At 41.0% G+C, this 17,912-nt stretch overlaps 1 protein-coding gene across 1 annotated transcript; it reads right to left on the bottom strand.

Annotated features, from left to right (window-relative positions):
- Positions 1-274: 274 nt before the first annotated feature.
- LOC107009631 (subtilisin-like protease SBT1.5) lies at positions 275-2,835 on the bottom strand. The gene has a single exon (XM_015208978.2). The coding sequence runs from the start codon at positions 2,699-2,701 to the stop codon at positions 296-298; it is 2,406 nt and encodes an 801-aa protein (XP_015064464.1). The 5' UTR covers positions 2,702-2,835; the 3' UTR covers positions 275-295.
- Positions 2,836-17,912: the final 15,077 nt, after the last annotated feature.

Genomic DNA, 17,912 nt, shown 5'->3' with positions numbered 1-17,912 from the left:
GAATTATTCTAAAGAAGTGCAAAAGTCATTAACATTTCCATTAAAATAATGTAACTTAATATTTAAATTAAATAGTTAAATATTTTTATAATATTTTAATTTATAATAAGGGTAAAATCGTAATTCAACTTTTAACTTTTTTTGTTCCCTCTTATAATAATATATGATAAATTAATCATACATAATTATGTCCAAGTTTAATTTGAGAAACAAGGTGAGATTCGAATGTACTTATATGAAGAATAAATTAAGAGGTGAATACATTAAAAAGGAATAGTAGAATATGTATTTTATTTTATAGATAATCGAAGACTTTTATATCATGATTTCGTAACACTTGTTTCCAAACGACAACAAGAGGGGAAACCACATGTTGTTTCCCGTTTGACCAATCTAACTTCCCTACTTCAATCACTGAGTTTAAGCTTGTAACAGTCCTTTTCTCAGCCTTAATTCGAACCACATAGCTTTGTTTCTCACCCTTTTCTCTAAAATTCATACTCGTCGGAGTTACTGTTACATTCACACCTTTTGGATTTGTCACTGATAATGTGTAGGTTGATGGTGCCTCACCAACATGTGTCACAGTCCTTGTCACTTGTACTATTGCTGGTTCCTGCAATTGCGTCGTATAAATAACTACTGAGATTGCTGGATAATTCAAATTCCAGGGCTTATGATCATGCTTCCCTCTGCACTTAGCTGATCTCTTTGTAATCTGTTTAATATCCCTACCACTATAATTAGACGCGCATAAAAAGTTCAAATAATCATCGGTTGTTATGTCGTAAACCAATCCAGGATCAACAGCCTTCTCCGGATCAACATGCCCTGCACCCATGTCCGTTGTGGTTGAAATGTTGTAGGATGTTTCGTCTAGTAATGCATTGCCTTGTTGATCTTGGGTGTATGCAGTTGTCATGAGAGCGGAACGAATCATTGCTGGTGACCAGTATGGGTGAGCTCCTTTGAGTAAAGCTGCTAAACCGGATACATGTGGACACGACATAGATGTTCCTGAAGCAATATTGAATTGGGTGTGGCGTTGGTCAGATGATAGCTCAGTAGGTGCCACACCATCAGGCCAAGCAGCTAAGATATTAACTCCAGGTGCAATCACATCCGGCTTGAGAACAAAACTAGACTCCGCGCTAGGTCCTCTTGAAGAGAAAGATGCAACTACAGGTGCTGGTTTTATCCCAACTTGAGTTTCGTAGAAAGTCATAGTGGCTGTTGGATTGGCGTTGGAGTTAATGTAATCACGAATGAGGTTACCGGATGACTCAGTCACCCCTAGACCAGGGATCAAGTGTGCATCTGCAACTAGGCCTTCTCCCATGGGGAATACGTTTGCTACAACTACTCCAACACCACCGGCATCCTTAACGATCTCTCCTTTTGACACTCTTGGAGTTCCACCGCGATCACAGACCACAATCTTCCCACGTACAAGTTCTTTATCTAGAGAATCAGGCATACACGCTGCTGAAGAAAAGCTACTAGAATGTCTAGCACCATTTCGTAAACCCACTGAAGCATTACCACCATAAATTAAGGGTAAATGTTGAAAATGGTTAATGTCATGTAAACGATCACCTCTATATATCGATGAACCAGTGATTTTCTTTCCATTACCTAGAACAACATCAGCCGGAAATCTTCTATCAATCGTGCTAGCTCCCACGGTTGTAATCCACGGAGCTACATTTGTTACGCTCATTGATCTAGGACCTTCATTACCTGCTGAAGCAGAGACAAAAACACCCTTCTCCATTGCTCCAAAGGATCCTATTGCTATCGGATCGAGATTATAAGGAACAGCACTACCACCTATAGAAATCGAAATAATGTTAACACCATCCTCCACAGCTTTATCAAATCCAGCTAAAATATCAGAATCCATACAACCCCTTTTCCAACAAACTTTATACGCAGCAATCCGCGCCTTGGGTGCTATACCAACCGCAACCCCTTTAGCAAATCCCAGGAACGAAGCATCCCCGACAGCTCTACCAGCTGCCGTGGAGGCAGTGTGCGTCCCATGCCCCTCGGTATCTCTAGCAGACTTTATATCAGTAGAGGAATTCATACTCCCAATTTTCGCCAGATACCCAGATGTAAAATACCTAGCTCCAATGATTTTCTTATTACAATTAGCTTTTGTAAAATTTTCACCCTCAGTACACTCCCCTTTCCAAAACGAGGGAATAGGTCCCATCCCCTGATCATGAAAACTCGATCGTTCTGGCCATATCCCGGTATCGAGTACACCGATCACAACATTAGAACCCGAATCAGATTCAGTTACAAGATTAGACATGGTAGAAGGTGAATCCAATCCCATAAAATGAGGTGAACGAGTAGTATGAAGTTGTCGAAGACGGTCAGGTAAAACTGAAAGAACACCATCGTAATTAGCCAATTGTTGGGCCTCTTGTGCAGTGAGTTTTGCAGAGAAGCCATGAAAAACAGTTTTATAGACATGAATGAAATCCTCTTTGTGATCACTACTTTTAAGAGAATCGTACCTTAGGGTACTAAGTGTAGAACTATACCAGTGCTCAACATCGGAAAAAACAGAAGGTTTGAAGTCATTTTGAACTCTGATAATGTAGGATTGTTTTTGAGCAAGAGTAAGTGTTAATGTTAAGAAGAAAGAAAAAGTTACAAGTTGAAGAGTGTGAGATGGAGGAGAAGCCATTTATTTAGTAAAGGAAAAGAGGTCACAATTTCTATATTTGGGTATACAACTACTACTTTTATACAAATTGTGAATTGAAAAGAGAAAAACGCTTAATGCCTGCAACATTAGCATGACGAAAGACAAGGACAAAATCATCATTTTTTGTGCTACCTAAACGACTTCCCTTTCTCACCAAGGAAGTCTAAAGAATCATTTTTTCTTTTTTTTCCAGACTAGTAATCACGGTGGTACGGGAAATCATAATAGTTTAGTTGATTGCCACTCGGTGAGATATTGGGAGTTGCAACATAGATTTGCATGTATTAAATTTGCATGTTTTTGTTTGCATTTTATTGTAATTTATTTGTCTTATTTTAATTTAACATAAAATTAAATAAAAAAAAGTGGAATCTTGTAATTTTTTATATCAAATATACTAAAATATTTTTTAAATTTATTGTCTTAACTATGTCCGTCTATATATCATGTGAAAAATTAAATAAAAAAATTGCTAAAAGGAGAAAAGAGATAATTTTTTAAAAGGACTAAAAAAGTTAAGAAAATTGAAACTCATTAAGTATTTAATATTTACCTAAGATTAAATAATCAAATATAAAGGTTTAATAGGATAATGCTTCAACGAATACATCTTATAAAACTAATAGTATAGCTTATTTAGCTACATATGTATATACGAATAATATTTTGTGTACTAATAATATTGATTTAATGTACTCAAATAAATAAGATATAATTTTTTAGAAATATTGACAAATAAATAATAAACATTAGTCAATTATAATTTATAATTTAATTACCTTTTATAAAAATCCAGTATTAGGTAAATGCTTCAAGTGAATACATAAAGAAGTTGCTTATGGACACTAAACAAACATTTATTAACTTGTTAATTCTTGTAATTTTACAATATTGTTTACATAATTATTAAATATATAATTAACTAAAACGAGTAAGAAAAATAAATTAAGCCGAAAAAATACACAAAGTCCGTAAATATATTTATTTGTTCCTTCTGTCTTTATTTATGTGATATATTTCGTTTTTCGACAGATAAATAATTTAAGTTTGATCAAGAATTTGTTCACGAAATCTTCAAGTATTGTTATAATGAAATTTATGTATTTGTAAACTACATACAAACTACAATAACTCATAATAATAGACAATTCAAAATACTTAAAAGATATATGAAAATTTATGGTAAAAGATGGACTTGCTTGAATCTCAAAATTTAAAATATGTCATATAAATTGAGATATAGATAGTAATAATTTTAAATCGTGAATTTTATGTTCATGTTGAAACGCCTAGAAATTGTGGAGGAAAGAAAAAAAAAATAAGGAAACGGTGGAAGCTTTTTGACGTGAAAAATGGCAAAAAATATTTTTGGCGTTACGTTTGGCTATTCTTCTTTTTTCCTTAAAAGAAGGTTGGAGTCATATGGAGAAAACATGTATAAAGAGGTAACAAAACGTCAGAATTGGTTTTTATTTTAGGGAAAGTGTTTGGTGTCTAGTGTAACGTCAAAATTGGAAGTATTCAAATAGTATCACGTAACCATCTTTGAAATCTCAACCCTTGCATATACAAGCCTGGTAACAAACAGGTCATTCTTAACTAGATTATGGTGCAGGAATAAAATTGTTTCATTTTCAATTAGAATTTACGAAATCATGTAGAGAGTATCATCCCAAACAGGTCCTGTAATGCGCGCGATCCAAATTTAGAAGAGACTTTAATGTGGATTTCAAATACTACGTGATAGCGTGAACCAAAAAAAATAAGATAGTCCACAATGTAGTAGAAAGTATCTCTATATATTTTGCTATAGCTTTTTAAATATCTTAATAAAATTAGATTTAAATGAAGTTTGAATTGAAGTTTCAAAATAGACTTAATCATCATTTTTCAATATATATATCACTTTAAGAAAAACATGAAAGTGACGAAACATGACATATATTTTAAGTTCTAGAATTTATTTTTAAAAGAAATACTCAACTACGCCAAAGTGCAAACATATTTGTTAATCTTAAATTATGTAGAACCATCATATATGATATGTTCATCATTATTTTTACAAATCATAATCTCATATACACATGCGTATGACACGAAACTATTATTTTAATAATGAACTTGATAAAGTCTCGTTGTTTTGAAGTATGGCAAAGTTAAGAAGTTATAGTAGTAACATGGCAAAAGAGAAAAGATGTGTGTCTTATTTGTTGTGTTCGTAATCAGGGGCACATCTATTATATCCCGTGGGGGTGCCACGTCACCCACGAGTTTCGACGAAAACTCTATTTATATAGAAGTATTTCTATACAACATATGGATAGATAATACCCGTGCCACCCAAAGAACAAACGCATTCTTTACCGCAATGGTAGACCGTCCAGTTTGCTATCACTCGATCAAGGGATTGATTCTAGGTAGTAGCTTTTTTTTTTTTAATTTTTCCTTTTTCACCACGTGCATCATTTCTTTTTTAAACTACTAGCACATTCTCTATTGATTATTTTTTTTTTTACTTATGGACTTCTTATTAAGTATTAATTAATAATTATTTTGTAACTAATTTAATTGAAATCTTTGACTTTTCTTTTACATGATTAAATATATTTAAAAATTCTCTTCACCGTTGAAACCTCCTTTAAACTTTTGAACAACAAAAAGTTGTCATTAATCAAAGCTTCAGGCTTCCGTCCGTCACCAATCCTGCTTTCCCGTTCAACCACAAGACGAATAATTCTATCTGAAGCTAAAATTGATTTAATCGATTAGTCTACTGAGAATTAGAGACAATCTTAAATTTGAAGTTTTGACCACCAATACTATCTTAATTTAGGTAGTTAACAAAAATTTATTATAATTAACAAATAATGTAGTATTTGATTGGTATTAATGGCTCGAATATGAGTTATAAGCTAAACTTAAAATAAAAATAGTTAAATAAGACTTAACTGTATTCTCGTGAGTGGTTCCTCTGGCTTGTACCAACTAAACAAGGGCATCCATACGCTTCTTATGGGTGCACGGTTGATTATACCCTACTTTATGTCAGTTTCTCACGATAGATATACATATATACACATAATCTTTTTGAAGTTAACGAATGCACGTGCATCTCTATCAAATCATGTGGGTCCGCCTCTGTTTGGCACTCAGTGACCTAATTCCCAGATCCGCCTCTGTTCGTAATGTATGGTTGCCATTATCAAAAAGGGGAATTTGTTAGAAGTCTTGTTGTTTTCAAAGATGGCAAAACAACGAGGAACAGGTTGTGATAATGCACATGTAACAAATGCGTCAACTTGTGCTTGAAACTGTAACAAACGCGTTCGAATCTGCGTAGTATGAATACACGATTTCAACAAGTACGAGTTCAATTGGGATTCATTAATCACAAAGCCGAAGGAGAAATCTATTTAAGGAAAATAATATTTTCTTTTCTAATTAAGGAAAGTGTGTTTTCTTAATTAATAAGGAAATTGCTGGAAGGATTTTTGCATCCAAGTTGACCGCAGCAAGGATTTCAAGGTTAACAAGGCTTTGTTAAAGTCGAGTTCAACAAATTTCGTTGAAAATATTGTGTTCATCCAAATTGAGGCGGTGGCGACTTAGTTAACAAAAGCGTGTTTCTTATGTAATTAAGAAAAATTGTATTCATCCAAGTTATAGCTTAACAAGGATTTCAATATTAACAAGGTTTTGTTACAACCAAGTTGAAGTTTACGTGCTGTAAAGAGGAGAAACGAAGTTTAAGTAGAAATCAACAAGGATTTGTAGAAGGCAAATACAAGTTGAATTATACAAGGAGTTGTTAAAGTTCTGATCTATAAATAGGGAGCTATTTGCATCAGAAAAATTGCGCACTTACATTGAGAGAAGATCAAAACACGATCAAGAGGTTTGAGATTTATTGGGAGTGTTGCAATTTGTGAGGAAAAATTGTAAGGTTGTATTCAAGAGTTTTGTTTACAATCTGAGTTTTGTGAGTAGGAGTTGTTCGACAAGTTGTAGAACTTGAAGAACATTAGAAGATATAAAATGGGGGGTTTTGTGTCTTTGGGTAGCTAGAAATTAGTGTTTATAATTTCTAAGATAGGAATTAGAGTTTATAATTTCTCTAGGAATTAGAGTTTATAATTCCTTAGGTTACATAGCTTTGTAATCTTGTGTTGTGACTTGAAGTTTAATGAAGTGGAGTTAAATCATACAGAGGTGTAGGTCGTGGTTTTTACCCTTGTGAGTTGGGGTTTTCCGCGATAAAATATTGTGTCATTATTTTATTTGCTTCACAAAACATAGTTGTTGTAATCTGCACAGGAACATATATAATAGACCTGTTCCTTAAGCAAATTTGAGGGTCAAAAGCTCCAACAAAACTAGATAATGCATAATGAACTAGAGGTAGAGGTCGAGGTTAGGATAGTCGTGGTGGAAAGAAGGTTATTCGAGGTGGTCCTCGGGGAGGCAAGTCAGGTGGTAAAACTGATGGGCAGGGTCATTTCAATGCAGCCCCAGCGAGGGGCGGACGCTGAGGCATCGAATGATGTGATCACATGTACGAATCTTTTATGCCATCAGCTCACTTCAGCTTTATTTGATCCAGGATCTACCAATTCTTATGTGTATGTGTATTATTCTTCTCGTATATATGTATATGAGTTATGAGCCTGTGGCATCGCCTTTGCGTGTGTTGACCCCTGTGGGTTAGTCTTTAGTATGTGGAACAGGTGTTTCGATCATACTTTGTTACTATTTACGGGTGTGACACCCGAACTTTATATTGTTAGATATGCTTGATTGTGATGTGATTTTGGGCATGAATTTTGATAGTCCTTTTGTGTCAAACCGAGTTGGTGTTTCCTTTTGATAGGTTGATAGGCGACATTCGTAAGGGAAAGTGTCCAAGTTTTAGTTTTAAATTAAATCTTCTATCTCACCTCTTGCAAAAGGGACCACCACAAATTTTGTAGGTTTGCAAAGAAAGTTTAAAATGTTTTTCAGAATAGGAAAAGGTGAATCGGAAGCAAGCTCTTTCCATGACTCACACATTCATTGTTTGGCTTTGTGATTTACAAGTGGGGGTAAAATTATTCCAATTATAGTTTGACAAAATTTATTTGGTTCAATTGACTTTGAGACTAGTGTAGTGATCCTAAAAATGAAATAGGTCAAACTAGAGCTTTTCAGGTGTTTCATGAGTTAAATGTGTTAAAATAGTAAATTTTAATGTTTGAGGTAAGTTTGGAAGTCAAACGTCAAGGGACGACCAAGACGTTCGACGACCAGACGTCTATGTGCTTGTGTGTGTTCGAGTGTGTGTTGACATGTTTGTTGTGTTGTTTGGATTCCAAATTGATATGGGACCACCTTAAGGTCCTTGAGGATGACCCAAGACTTGGCAACAAAACTGCCAAACACTGCCCAAACGATGCCCATTGTTGACGGGCAGTAGATGGGATGGCGCCCCGTCATTTGTGTCGTAGCTCAACACTTAGTGGTAGGAGCTTAACCCCTATGAATCTTGTCTCTGAACCAAACGGGCCGTCCATCAAACGACGACGCCCCTTAGCTTGGGTCCGTTGTTTGGCCTCTGCAAACTGTCTGTGAAAATTGGCCAAGCTTGGGGTGTTTTAGTGAGTTCACCGCAAGTCTATTATGAAGTATGGATGGTTATTTTATGTTTATTTAGGTATTTTAAGAAGGTTTCAACACTAAGACCTAATTTTAGACTTCATTTTTCAAAATCAAAACCTCCCTCTCAAGAAAAACTCTCTCAAACTCCATTGAAGCTAGAACTCAAGGTAGAGCTTCGATTGAAGTTCTTGGGTGATTTATTCACCAAATTTCGTGGGATTTTCATTAATAAAGGTATGGTAGTTCATCCTTGACTCTTCTTTAATTCAAGGAGCCAATCCAAAGGCTTTTAAAAAAGGTTTCAAATCTTAAATTCTTCTATTTCAATTTCTAAGTATGGGTTCTTGCATGAAAACATTTAAATGGATGTATTCTGATATTATTGATGTTAGTTGATGATTTTAAGGTCAAAAACTCAATGAACCCATGCTCATGCAAATTCTCAACTTTTGACTTATGAATTGGGTTTGATGAACATGATTAGATAATGTTAGAACTATGGTTTCTTTATATTATATTGTGATTAGCTACTGCCTTAAATGCTATATTATGATGAATTATTGGAGAAATTGAGAAGAGATGGTGAAAGCTTGGATGAAGGGTAAGTTGTTCTATATTGCCTAATTCTTGTTGAATTGATCTTGAGTGGTATGGTCCACTTATGGTGAAGGTGTTTACTTGAAGTACATGATTATATATGTGTATTGTGACTATGGCCTTGAAGGATTGTATGTAAAGTAAAGTGAAGTTATGATGAATAGGCATGTGATATCTTGTGAAGTTGAGATTGTGTGACTTTATGATACTATGTCTAAATGAGGTATATGTATATGTAAAGTATGGTAGTGTGTGACTATGATGAATGCAAGGTGACATGATTAGAAATCAATGTTATGAATGATAGGGGTTATGTTAAAGGTGTTCTCACATGTACTCACACACACTATGAATGAAAAAATAAAGTTATGAATGTAAATGGGGGATTGTAGGGTAGACACTCTTCGTGAGTAGAGATGAAGTGTCTAGACCATCCTTACTATTCCTAGCGTATGAAAAGGGGGATTTTGGGGTGAACACTTTTCGTGAGTTGAGATGAAGTGTTTAGTAGCAACATCACTATTTCCAATGAGTTTTCCAAGATAGGTTAGAGGTTGATGCCCTTCGTGAGTAACCTCTAGGGATAAGTACTCTTCCTTAGTTGAGATGTGGTACTAAATAGTGATTGATACGCTCAAACTTACTTCTCAAATAAGAAGTAAAGCGGTCGTGTCAAGTAAATAACCCAACTAGTGAGGTTGGGATCGTTCCCACGAGGAAAATAGTCTAGACTTAACTTCAACCTGTTATTACTATTGTTCGGTTGATGACTTCCTTGGAAAGTAAAAACACAAAAAGGGGGGGTTTATATTTCTAAATGAGTAAAAATAACTAACGAAATTGAAAGAGACACTTAACAGCTTTGAAAGTTGGATTTTAATCAATTAATCAAAGTAACTAGGGTTTACATGTTCCCCACAGGTTCATAACTTGATAATTCTAACTATAACAATTCTTTCCTAGTATCTTGCATGCAAAGTGATAAGTTATGTATTTCTAAATCCTTGGTCCGGCATCTAGAAAATCTCACTCCGCACCTTGGTCCGGCTACGTGTGTTGCTATCCTAACCCTTATCTTTACCTCATATTAAGCATCGTATTCGATATTTGACTAAGTTATTACCTCGTACCAATCAATACTAGCCTATTAGATAGTATACACTAAATCTATGTTAATAATTCTTTTCCTATTATCTACCTCCTTGGTCCGGCAAGTAGCATTAAGGCGAGTTCTAACGTTGATCATCCGTTAAAAAGACTTCTAAGCGAAAGAATTATTAATACATGCAAGACACTATTCTAGAATTGTTATTTTAGTTAGGTTTTACCTCATTATTTGCCTATGGTTCCCACAACCCTAGTTATGGAGTTTAGTTACCCATAGTCATAATCACAATATTCAAATATATGATATAAGAATTCATGTACTTACTTCAATGAGAAAGAGTAAAATCCGAAAGTTCGCTTGATTAATCAACAAAAATCACCAACAATCAATTACAAGAATCTCAAAATAATCAAGAATCTCACAGAAGGTCTAAAAAATAATCAAGAGTCTATCAATAATCAAGGGCCTAATCAAATAATCCAGAGTCTAACAATGATCAAGAGCCTAAACTAATAATCCAGAGTCTAACCTCAAAAACGAGGTTTTTCGAACTATTTATAGAAAATAAAAACCTAATTAAACAAGGACTCTATTTGCTGGAAATCTGTCAAAACGCGGCTGGGTCGACGGACCTCGCGACGGATCGTCGTGGTCACGACGGACCGTCATGGATTCCGTCGTCCCATACTTGTGCAATTTCTTCTGCTGCTCTCTTCATTACCCTCGACGGCAAGTATGACGGACCGTCATAGGCACAACGGTCCGTCGAGGGTCTTCGTTCCAAAACACTTAAAATCTTGGAATATGGGTACTGGGATTACTTCTCTGAACTTCATGACGAACCTGCAGGACGGACCGTCATAGACACGACGGACCGTCATGGACTCCGTAACCCCACACTTGGTCAGACTTCCCCATCTTCCTTCAGCAGCTGCACTACGCTGCCACCTACGGACCGTCACGAGCACGACGGACCGTCACAAGCTCCGTAGGTGGTCTCTTCTGCATTTCTTCGCTCAAAAACCTCCGCATTCATCTTTGGACAGATTTCCTGCAAATAAGGAGAAACTTATATAAAAATTAGCACAAAAAGGCTTTTGGACACACTAAACTTAAGGAAAAAGTATTAATAATACCGTGAAACCACGGTATATCAACACCCTCAACTTAAATTCGTTGTTTGTCCTCAAGCGACGCACTATGACTCACTACGCAATCTTTGTACAATAGTATCCATGTTTTATCCTTTGCAATCATTTGGCTATCAATCCCGATTAATCTCATCAAATCTATGCATGCTATCACTATTAAGCTTGAATTTTTGTGGGATCAGAACATGACACAGACTCACCATGCATTAACACCTATCCTCTTCAATTTCTCACCGAGGTGCTAACAATTCTGGTATTGCGACTAATGTCCTCACTTTAGAACAAAATCCTCATTTTTCACACAATGATTTCAGTTTGAGTATAAGGATTACATTTCAACACTCGCTCTCAGAACAAAGTCACACTCATTCATACCTATTGCCATAAGCTTGCCCTTATTTTCACTGCCTTAAGTTCGCTATACAACCCTTAGGATCACGATAGGACTTTTTTAGCTTGTAACATAGGCTCAGGGTCAGGTAGGGTACATTTTTAGGTATACGTTAGTGACTTTTTGCCCTCCTTGACATATCGGCTAAACCTTCCCTTTTTATCATCTTATCTCGCCCAGTTTCTCATATTCTTTCCCTTTGCTCAATTTTCTCTTCTTTCTTCATTTGTGTAAGTGATTTTTCTTTTTCTTTACTTTTCTTTCAACTAATTTTGAGTCACCTTACTTTTGTTCTTTCTCTCTCTTTTGTTCTTTCAACCCCACTTTCCAGAGCATTCCTCGTAATAGCCACCCTCAACTCATGGCTTTGCCATGAGTCAAGGTACACAATACCCAAGGTTGGGTCAGGGCCAAAACGAAGGTTGTTTACTGTATTAGCCACCCTCAACTTATGCTTTTGGCATAAGCTGAGGTGCACATGTCCAAGGAGGGACCAGGGCCAACACATTGTTCCCCGAAAAGATTAGTTAGGGTGAAAAAGAAAGGTCTAATTTAAGCTCAGATTATTTGGATCAAAGAAGGATAAATTTCATTCGGTTTCTTTTATTTGGGTTGGAAATGGGCTTTCTTGAATAAGGGCCTATGATCCTTTCCTAATTGTTTGTTACAGCTTACTTTTAGCAGGACTAACCAGGCAAGTTCTAGCTCAGTACCAATAGTGGACTATTCAAATTTCCTCACTCTCACTTGACATGTCATCACTATACCAAATTATTAGACACCTAGTTCGAATTAAAGACTTAGGGTAATGCAATGGTGTAACTCTATTTCACGCTTAGAGCCACACAATTGTCAGTTACTATGCCTAGTCATGCGTTATTTTCAGTTTATCAGGATATCATTTTAGCCATCATGCTCTAGAATTAAACTATGTACAAAAGATATAAACATGCCGGTTCAACAGAAAAAGTAATCAGTCTTTTGGGGAAAAAGAACACAGGCAAGAAAACCCCAAAAGAGGATAGTGAGTTGGGCTACTCAGACTTCACCCTAACACTCACTTTCCATTTACCCCACCCCCAACAAAAAAGCATGCAATTGTCCCCAATGCATAAAAAAATCTAAAGATTAGAGGGGTAGGTGAAGCAAACCTGTGGCGCATAGCGCCGTCGATCAACAAGCTGGTGGGTCCGGTTTCCCAGAACCCACATCCTCTGCAATCTGGACACCCTCAGTGGTGTCCTCAGCAATCTGGACACCCTCAGTGATGTCCTCAGCAGCCACCGCACCATCAGTAGGGCCTCCTGCTGTCTCTATAGTGCGGGAGCTAGACGCCCCAGCCGCTATCTGTGATGCTCTGATTTGGTGTGCCTCCGCCTCAGCAAGTGAGGCTCTCCTCGCGGCCTCCATCTCCCGTCGCTCCTTCTTCCTTGCTCGCGCCTCATCTTCTGATCGACCCCTACGCCTCTTGGCACTCTCTCGAGGGGAAGGTGGGTGAATGTCTGAGGTGGCAAACAGGGCCGCCAATACAGTGTCCTCAACAGGCTCGACAGGCTCCGGCACTCTCGTCTCTAGGATCGTGTCAATGTCTGCCCGAAGACTGTCGACTGCAGCCTGAAGAGTCGACACATCTACCGGAGGTGCTGGGCGGGCTAACACTCTCAACTCAAATGCATCTAGGCGCTGGTGAACCTCAGCAATCTTCCGCTGCATCTTCCTCTCCATACGCGCTTCAGACTCAGTAATAGACTTCTGCATCCACGGCTGGATATGATGCAGAAGAGTGGCCATTTGTGCCTCTAATTTTTGGACCCTAGCAAGCGGGACCAGTACCGGTAGAGGGGCTGTGCGAGAGGAGCTCGGGGCTGTGCTACTACCCGGGATAGACTCGACCGGGGTAGTGTCAGTGGACGCCTGTGTAGCTGTGCGGGCCTGGGCTACCGTGTCTACCAGATCATCCGCAAGTGGTGGCAGCTCTAGACGGGGCCCTCTACGTGGGGCCAACTCATTGGCCTCGTCTCTGATGAGGCCGACGTCAACGGTACCCTGTGGGGTCCTCAACTGATCTATGTGCCATATGGGCACACCTGCAGACCTGCAAAGGGCAAAGATCATGCACGGAAAGGGGTAGGTGGTGGTGACCTTGAATGCCCTCTCGTGCATGACTGCCTGGAGAAGCCATGCGAAGTCGACCTCGAATCCGGCTATCATCGCCGCTATCAACACTGCGCGATCCCAAGTGACGATGTTGTCAGCAGCTGTGGGGGAAAGGCAGTGACGGACGAGCAGCCACAAGAACTTCGCGACGAACGTGAGGTTGGCCTTCTTGATGGCCCCCTTCGGCTCAGTGACCCAATCTGCACCCTCTCCGTCGACTGATAGGTGCAGGGCCATCCACCTCTTGGTGGTCTCCCTCAGTGCTGGCTCTCGCAGGAACTGTCCATCCTTCACTATCTGCCAGCGATAGTCAAACTCGGCAGTGATGGGGGTCCGAGTAGCATCTGCACTCTCGCCGTATAGGAACCGGCGGATGGCTGGCAGGGAAATGTCAACCTGCACGCCCCGGACTCGAACCTGCTCCAATGGGGCCTGTTTAGCAGGAGCAGCCCGCCTGTCGATCTGCGATCGGAGAGTCGCTACGTAGGACGCGTAGAACTCTCGGACCATCTCCTCGCTGTATCGTCCCAACGGACGTGCTGTCCACTCTAAGCGATGCCTGGTGAAGAGGTTATGGATCTCCGGCATCGTGGGAAGACTCCCTGTAAGTACCCGCCGCTCCAGGGTGAGTGTTCGAGTCATTACTCCTTTATCGGTCAAGAACTTCGCGTCGGAGTAAACTTGAAACTGGCCGTCGACACACCACCGGTTTGGCTGGTCAGCGGCTGGGGTGGGGACCTGAACTGGTGCGCCGGATGTAGAGTCTGAACTGTCAGCCTCATCAGACGAGGCCGACGCTGCAGCAGTGGCGGGTGCGGGAACCTCTGCAGAGCCAGAAGCTTCCTCGGACCATGATACGCCTAAGGAGCCAGACGCTCCTTCCTCATTTGTGGCCGACCCAGAGGGTGTGCCGGTCAGTGTGCGCTCCTCATCAGACTGGGAGGCAGTGACTACGCCGGTCGCCACCTTTTTGGGTGTGGCTCTGGAAGCACGTGCAGCGCGGGAAGGGGCGGAAGTTCCTGGGGGCACGTACTCAGGGTCACGCTCATCATCAGAGCCGATGACCATGCGGGCAGACGGGGCGACAGACTTTGATCGCCCGCGTGCGTAGGTGCGGTCTTGCTTGGGTGCCATAGTAGATAGTACCTGTAAAGGATCAGTATTAGTATGAGTAGTGGAAAACAAGACAGGCAAAACCATACGAAATAAAACAGTGAAAGTAGTGTGTTAGTGATATTGAAACTGTATCACACGACGGGCCAGATGACGGCTCGTCGTGGCTATGACGGACCGTCATGAGGTCCGTCGTGTTATACTTGGTAGATGTATACATAAAGAACCCTGAAGGAGGGGTCTCTGACCAGCATGACGGTCGTGCAGGACGGACCGTCGTGGGTACGACGGTCCGTCGTAAGTGTCCGTCGTTGGACACTTTAAAAAATTATTGGAGACCCTTAGCAGAGGGGTCTCTGACCATTACGACTGTCGTGCAGGACGGACCGTCATGGCTACGACGGTCCGTCGTGGGTGTCCGTAGTAGGACACTTAGAAAAATACTGGAGACCCTTAGCAGAGGGGTCTCTGACCATCATGACGGTCGTGCAGGACGGACCGTCGTGGGTACAACGGTCCATCGTAGGTGTCCGTCGTTGGACACTTAGAAAAATACTGGAGACCCTTAGCAGAGGGGTCTCTGACCATCATGACGGTCGTGCAGGACGGACCGTCGAGGGTACGACGGTCCGTCGTAGGTGTCCGTCGTTGGACACTTAGAAAAATACTGGAGACCCTTAGCAGAGGGGTCTCTGACCATCATGACGGTCGTGCAGGACGGACCGTCGAGGGTACGACGGTCCGTCGTAGGTGTCCGTCGTTGGACACTTAGAAAAATACTGGAGACCCTTAGCAGAGGGGTCTCTGACCATCATGACGGTCGTGCAGGACGGACCGTCGAGGGTACAACGGTCCGTCGTAGGTGTCCGTCGTTGGACACTTAGAAGAATACTGGAGACCCTTAGCAGAGGGGTCTCTGACCATCATGACGGTCGTGCAGGACGGACCGTCATAGCCATGACGGTCCGTCACATGTATCCGTTGAAGGACACTTGGGAAAAAAATGAGAGACCCTTAGAAATAGGGTCTCTGACAACCGGAACGGTTGTGCAGGACGGATCGTCGTGAAGACGACGGTCCGTCACATGTGTCCGTTGGGACAGGGTGCTAAGGCTTTTGGAACGGACCCTACGACGGTCCGTCGTGTGTTCGACGGTCCGTCGTGTGTACGACGGTCCGTCGTGTGTACGAAGGTCTGTCATCGGGGTCTCGTTCTGAATAACAGTGACAGAACTGGGGGTACCCTATGCATCCTCGATGAACCCACATGGTCTTGTAGTGTTGTGGACCTATATTTGTCTATCCCAACTACCTAGGAAACTAGCAATGCAAAATCACCTATGTCTAGGGTTGTCAACGTGGCAAATTCGAACATTTTGAGCCTAGGTTTAGACATAATCATATAAAGGAAACAATATACGACTAAGATCTAAGCTAATACTAACAAATAAACAAAAATTCAAGATAAATGAGTATAAATTTAGAGACACATACCTTAGAAATGGAGAAAAAGCAAAAGGCAATTACTCAGTTGGCAAGGTGGACACCTACAGCAGCAGCTCCGACTAGTAGATGATAATTTTAGGGCTTTGGAGAATTGTGGGGATTGAAAAAGGGCCTATGATCCTTTCCTAATTGTCTATTACAGCTTACTTTCAGCAGGACTAACTAGGCAAGTTCTAGCTCAGTACCAATAGTGGACTATTCAAATTTTCCTCACACTCACTTAACATCTCATCACTATACCAGATTGTCAGACACCTAGTTCGAATTTAAGACTTAGGGTAATGCAATGGTGTAACTCTATTTCATGTTTAGATCCACACAATAATCAGTTACTATGCCTAGTCATGCATTATTTTCCAGTTTATCAGGATATCATTTTAGCCATCATGCTCCAGAATTAAACTATGTACAAAAGATATAAACATGCCGGTTCAACAGAAAAAGTAATCAGTCTTTTGGGGAAAAAGAACACAGGCAAGAAAACCCCAAAAGAGGATAGTGAATTGGGCTACTCAGACTTCACCCTAACACTCACTATCCATTTACCCCACCCCCAACAAAAAAGCATGCAATTGTCCCCAATGCATAAAAATGTAAATACTAGAGTGGTAGGTGAAGCAAACCTGTGGCGCAAAGCGCCGTCGATCAGCAAGATGGTGGGTCCGGTTCCCCGGAACCCACGTCCTCTGCAATCTGGACACCCTCAGTGGTGTCCTCAGCAACAACCGCACCATCAACATTGCCTCCAGCTATATCTACAGTGCGGGAGCTAGACGCCCCAGCCGCTAACTCTGACGCTCTCATCTGGTGCGCCGCCTCCTCAGCAAGTGAGGCTCTCCGCGCAGCCTCCATCTCTCGGCGCTCCTTCTTCCTTGCTCGCGCCTCGTCCTCTGCTCGACCCCTACGCCTCTTGGCACTCTCTCGAGGGGGAGGTGGTGGAATTTCTGAAGTAGCAAAAAGGGCCGCCAACACGGTGTCCTCAGCAGGCTCGACAGAAGGGGCCTCAGACTCCGGCACCCTAGCCTCTAAGATCGTGTCGATGTCTGTACGAAGACTGTCGACTGCAGCCTGAAGAGTCGCCACATCTACCGGAGGGGCTGGTCGGGCTAGCACTCTCAACTCGAAGGCGTCCAGGCGCTGGTTAACCTCAGCGATCTTCCGCTCTGTAAACTGCACCATTTTCCTCTCTAGGCGCTCTTCGGACTCAGTAATCGACTTCTGCATCCACGGCTGGATATGATGCAGAAGAGTGGACATTTGTGCCTCTAGTTTTTGGACCCTTGCAAGCGGGACCAGTGTCGGTAGAGGGGCTGTGCGAGAGGAGCTCGGGGCTGTGCTACTACCCGGGATAGACTCGACCGGGGTAGTGTCAGTGGACGCCTGTGTAGCTGTGCGGGCCTGGGCTACCGTATCAGCAAGATCATCAGCAAGTGGGGGCAGCTCTGGACGGGGCCCTCTGCGTGGAGCCAACTCATTGGCCTCGTCTCTGATGAGGCCGACGTCAACGGTGCCCTGCGGGGTCTTCAGCTGATCTAC

This window comes from Solanum pennellii, chromosome 2, assembly GCF_001406875.1.
Source record: "Solanum pennellii chromosome 2, SPENNV200".
In the NCBI taxonomy this organism is placed as follows: domain Eukaryota; kingdom Viridiplantae; phylum Streptophyta; class Magnoliopsida; order Solanales; family Solanaceae; genus Solanum; species Solanum pennellii.
This window is presented reverse-complemented; position numbering and strand designations above follow the sequence as displayed.

Bases quoted from the DNA above. Each gene is read 5' to 3' on its own strand.
- LOC107009631 (XM_015208978.2), bottom strand. From the start codon at position 2,701: ATGGCTTCTCCTCCATCTCACACTCTTCAACTTGTAACTTTTTCTTTC.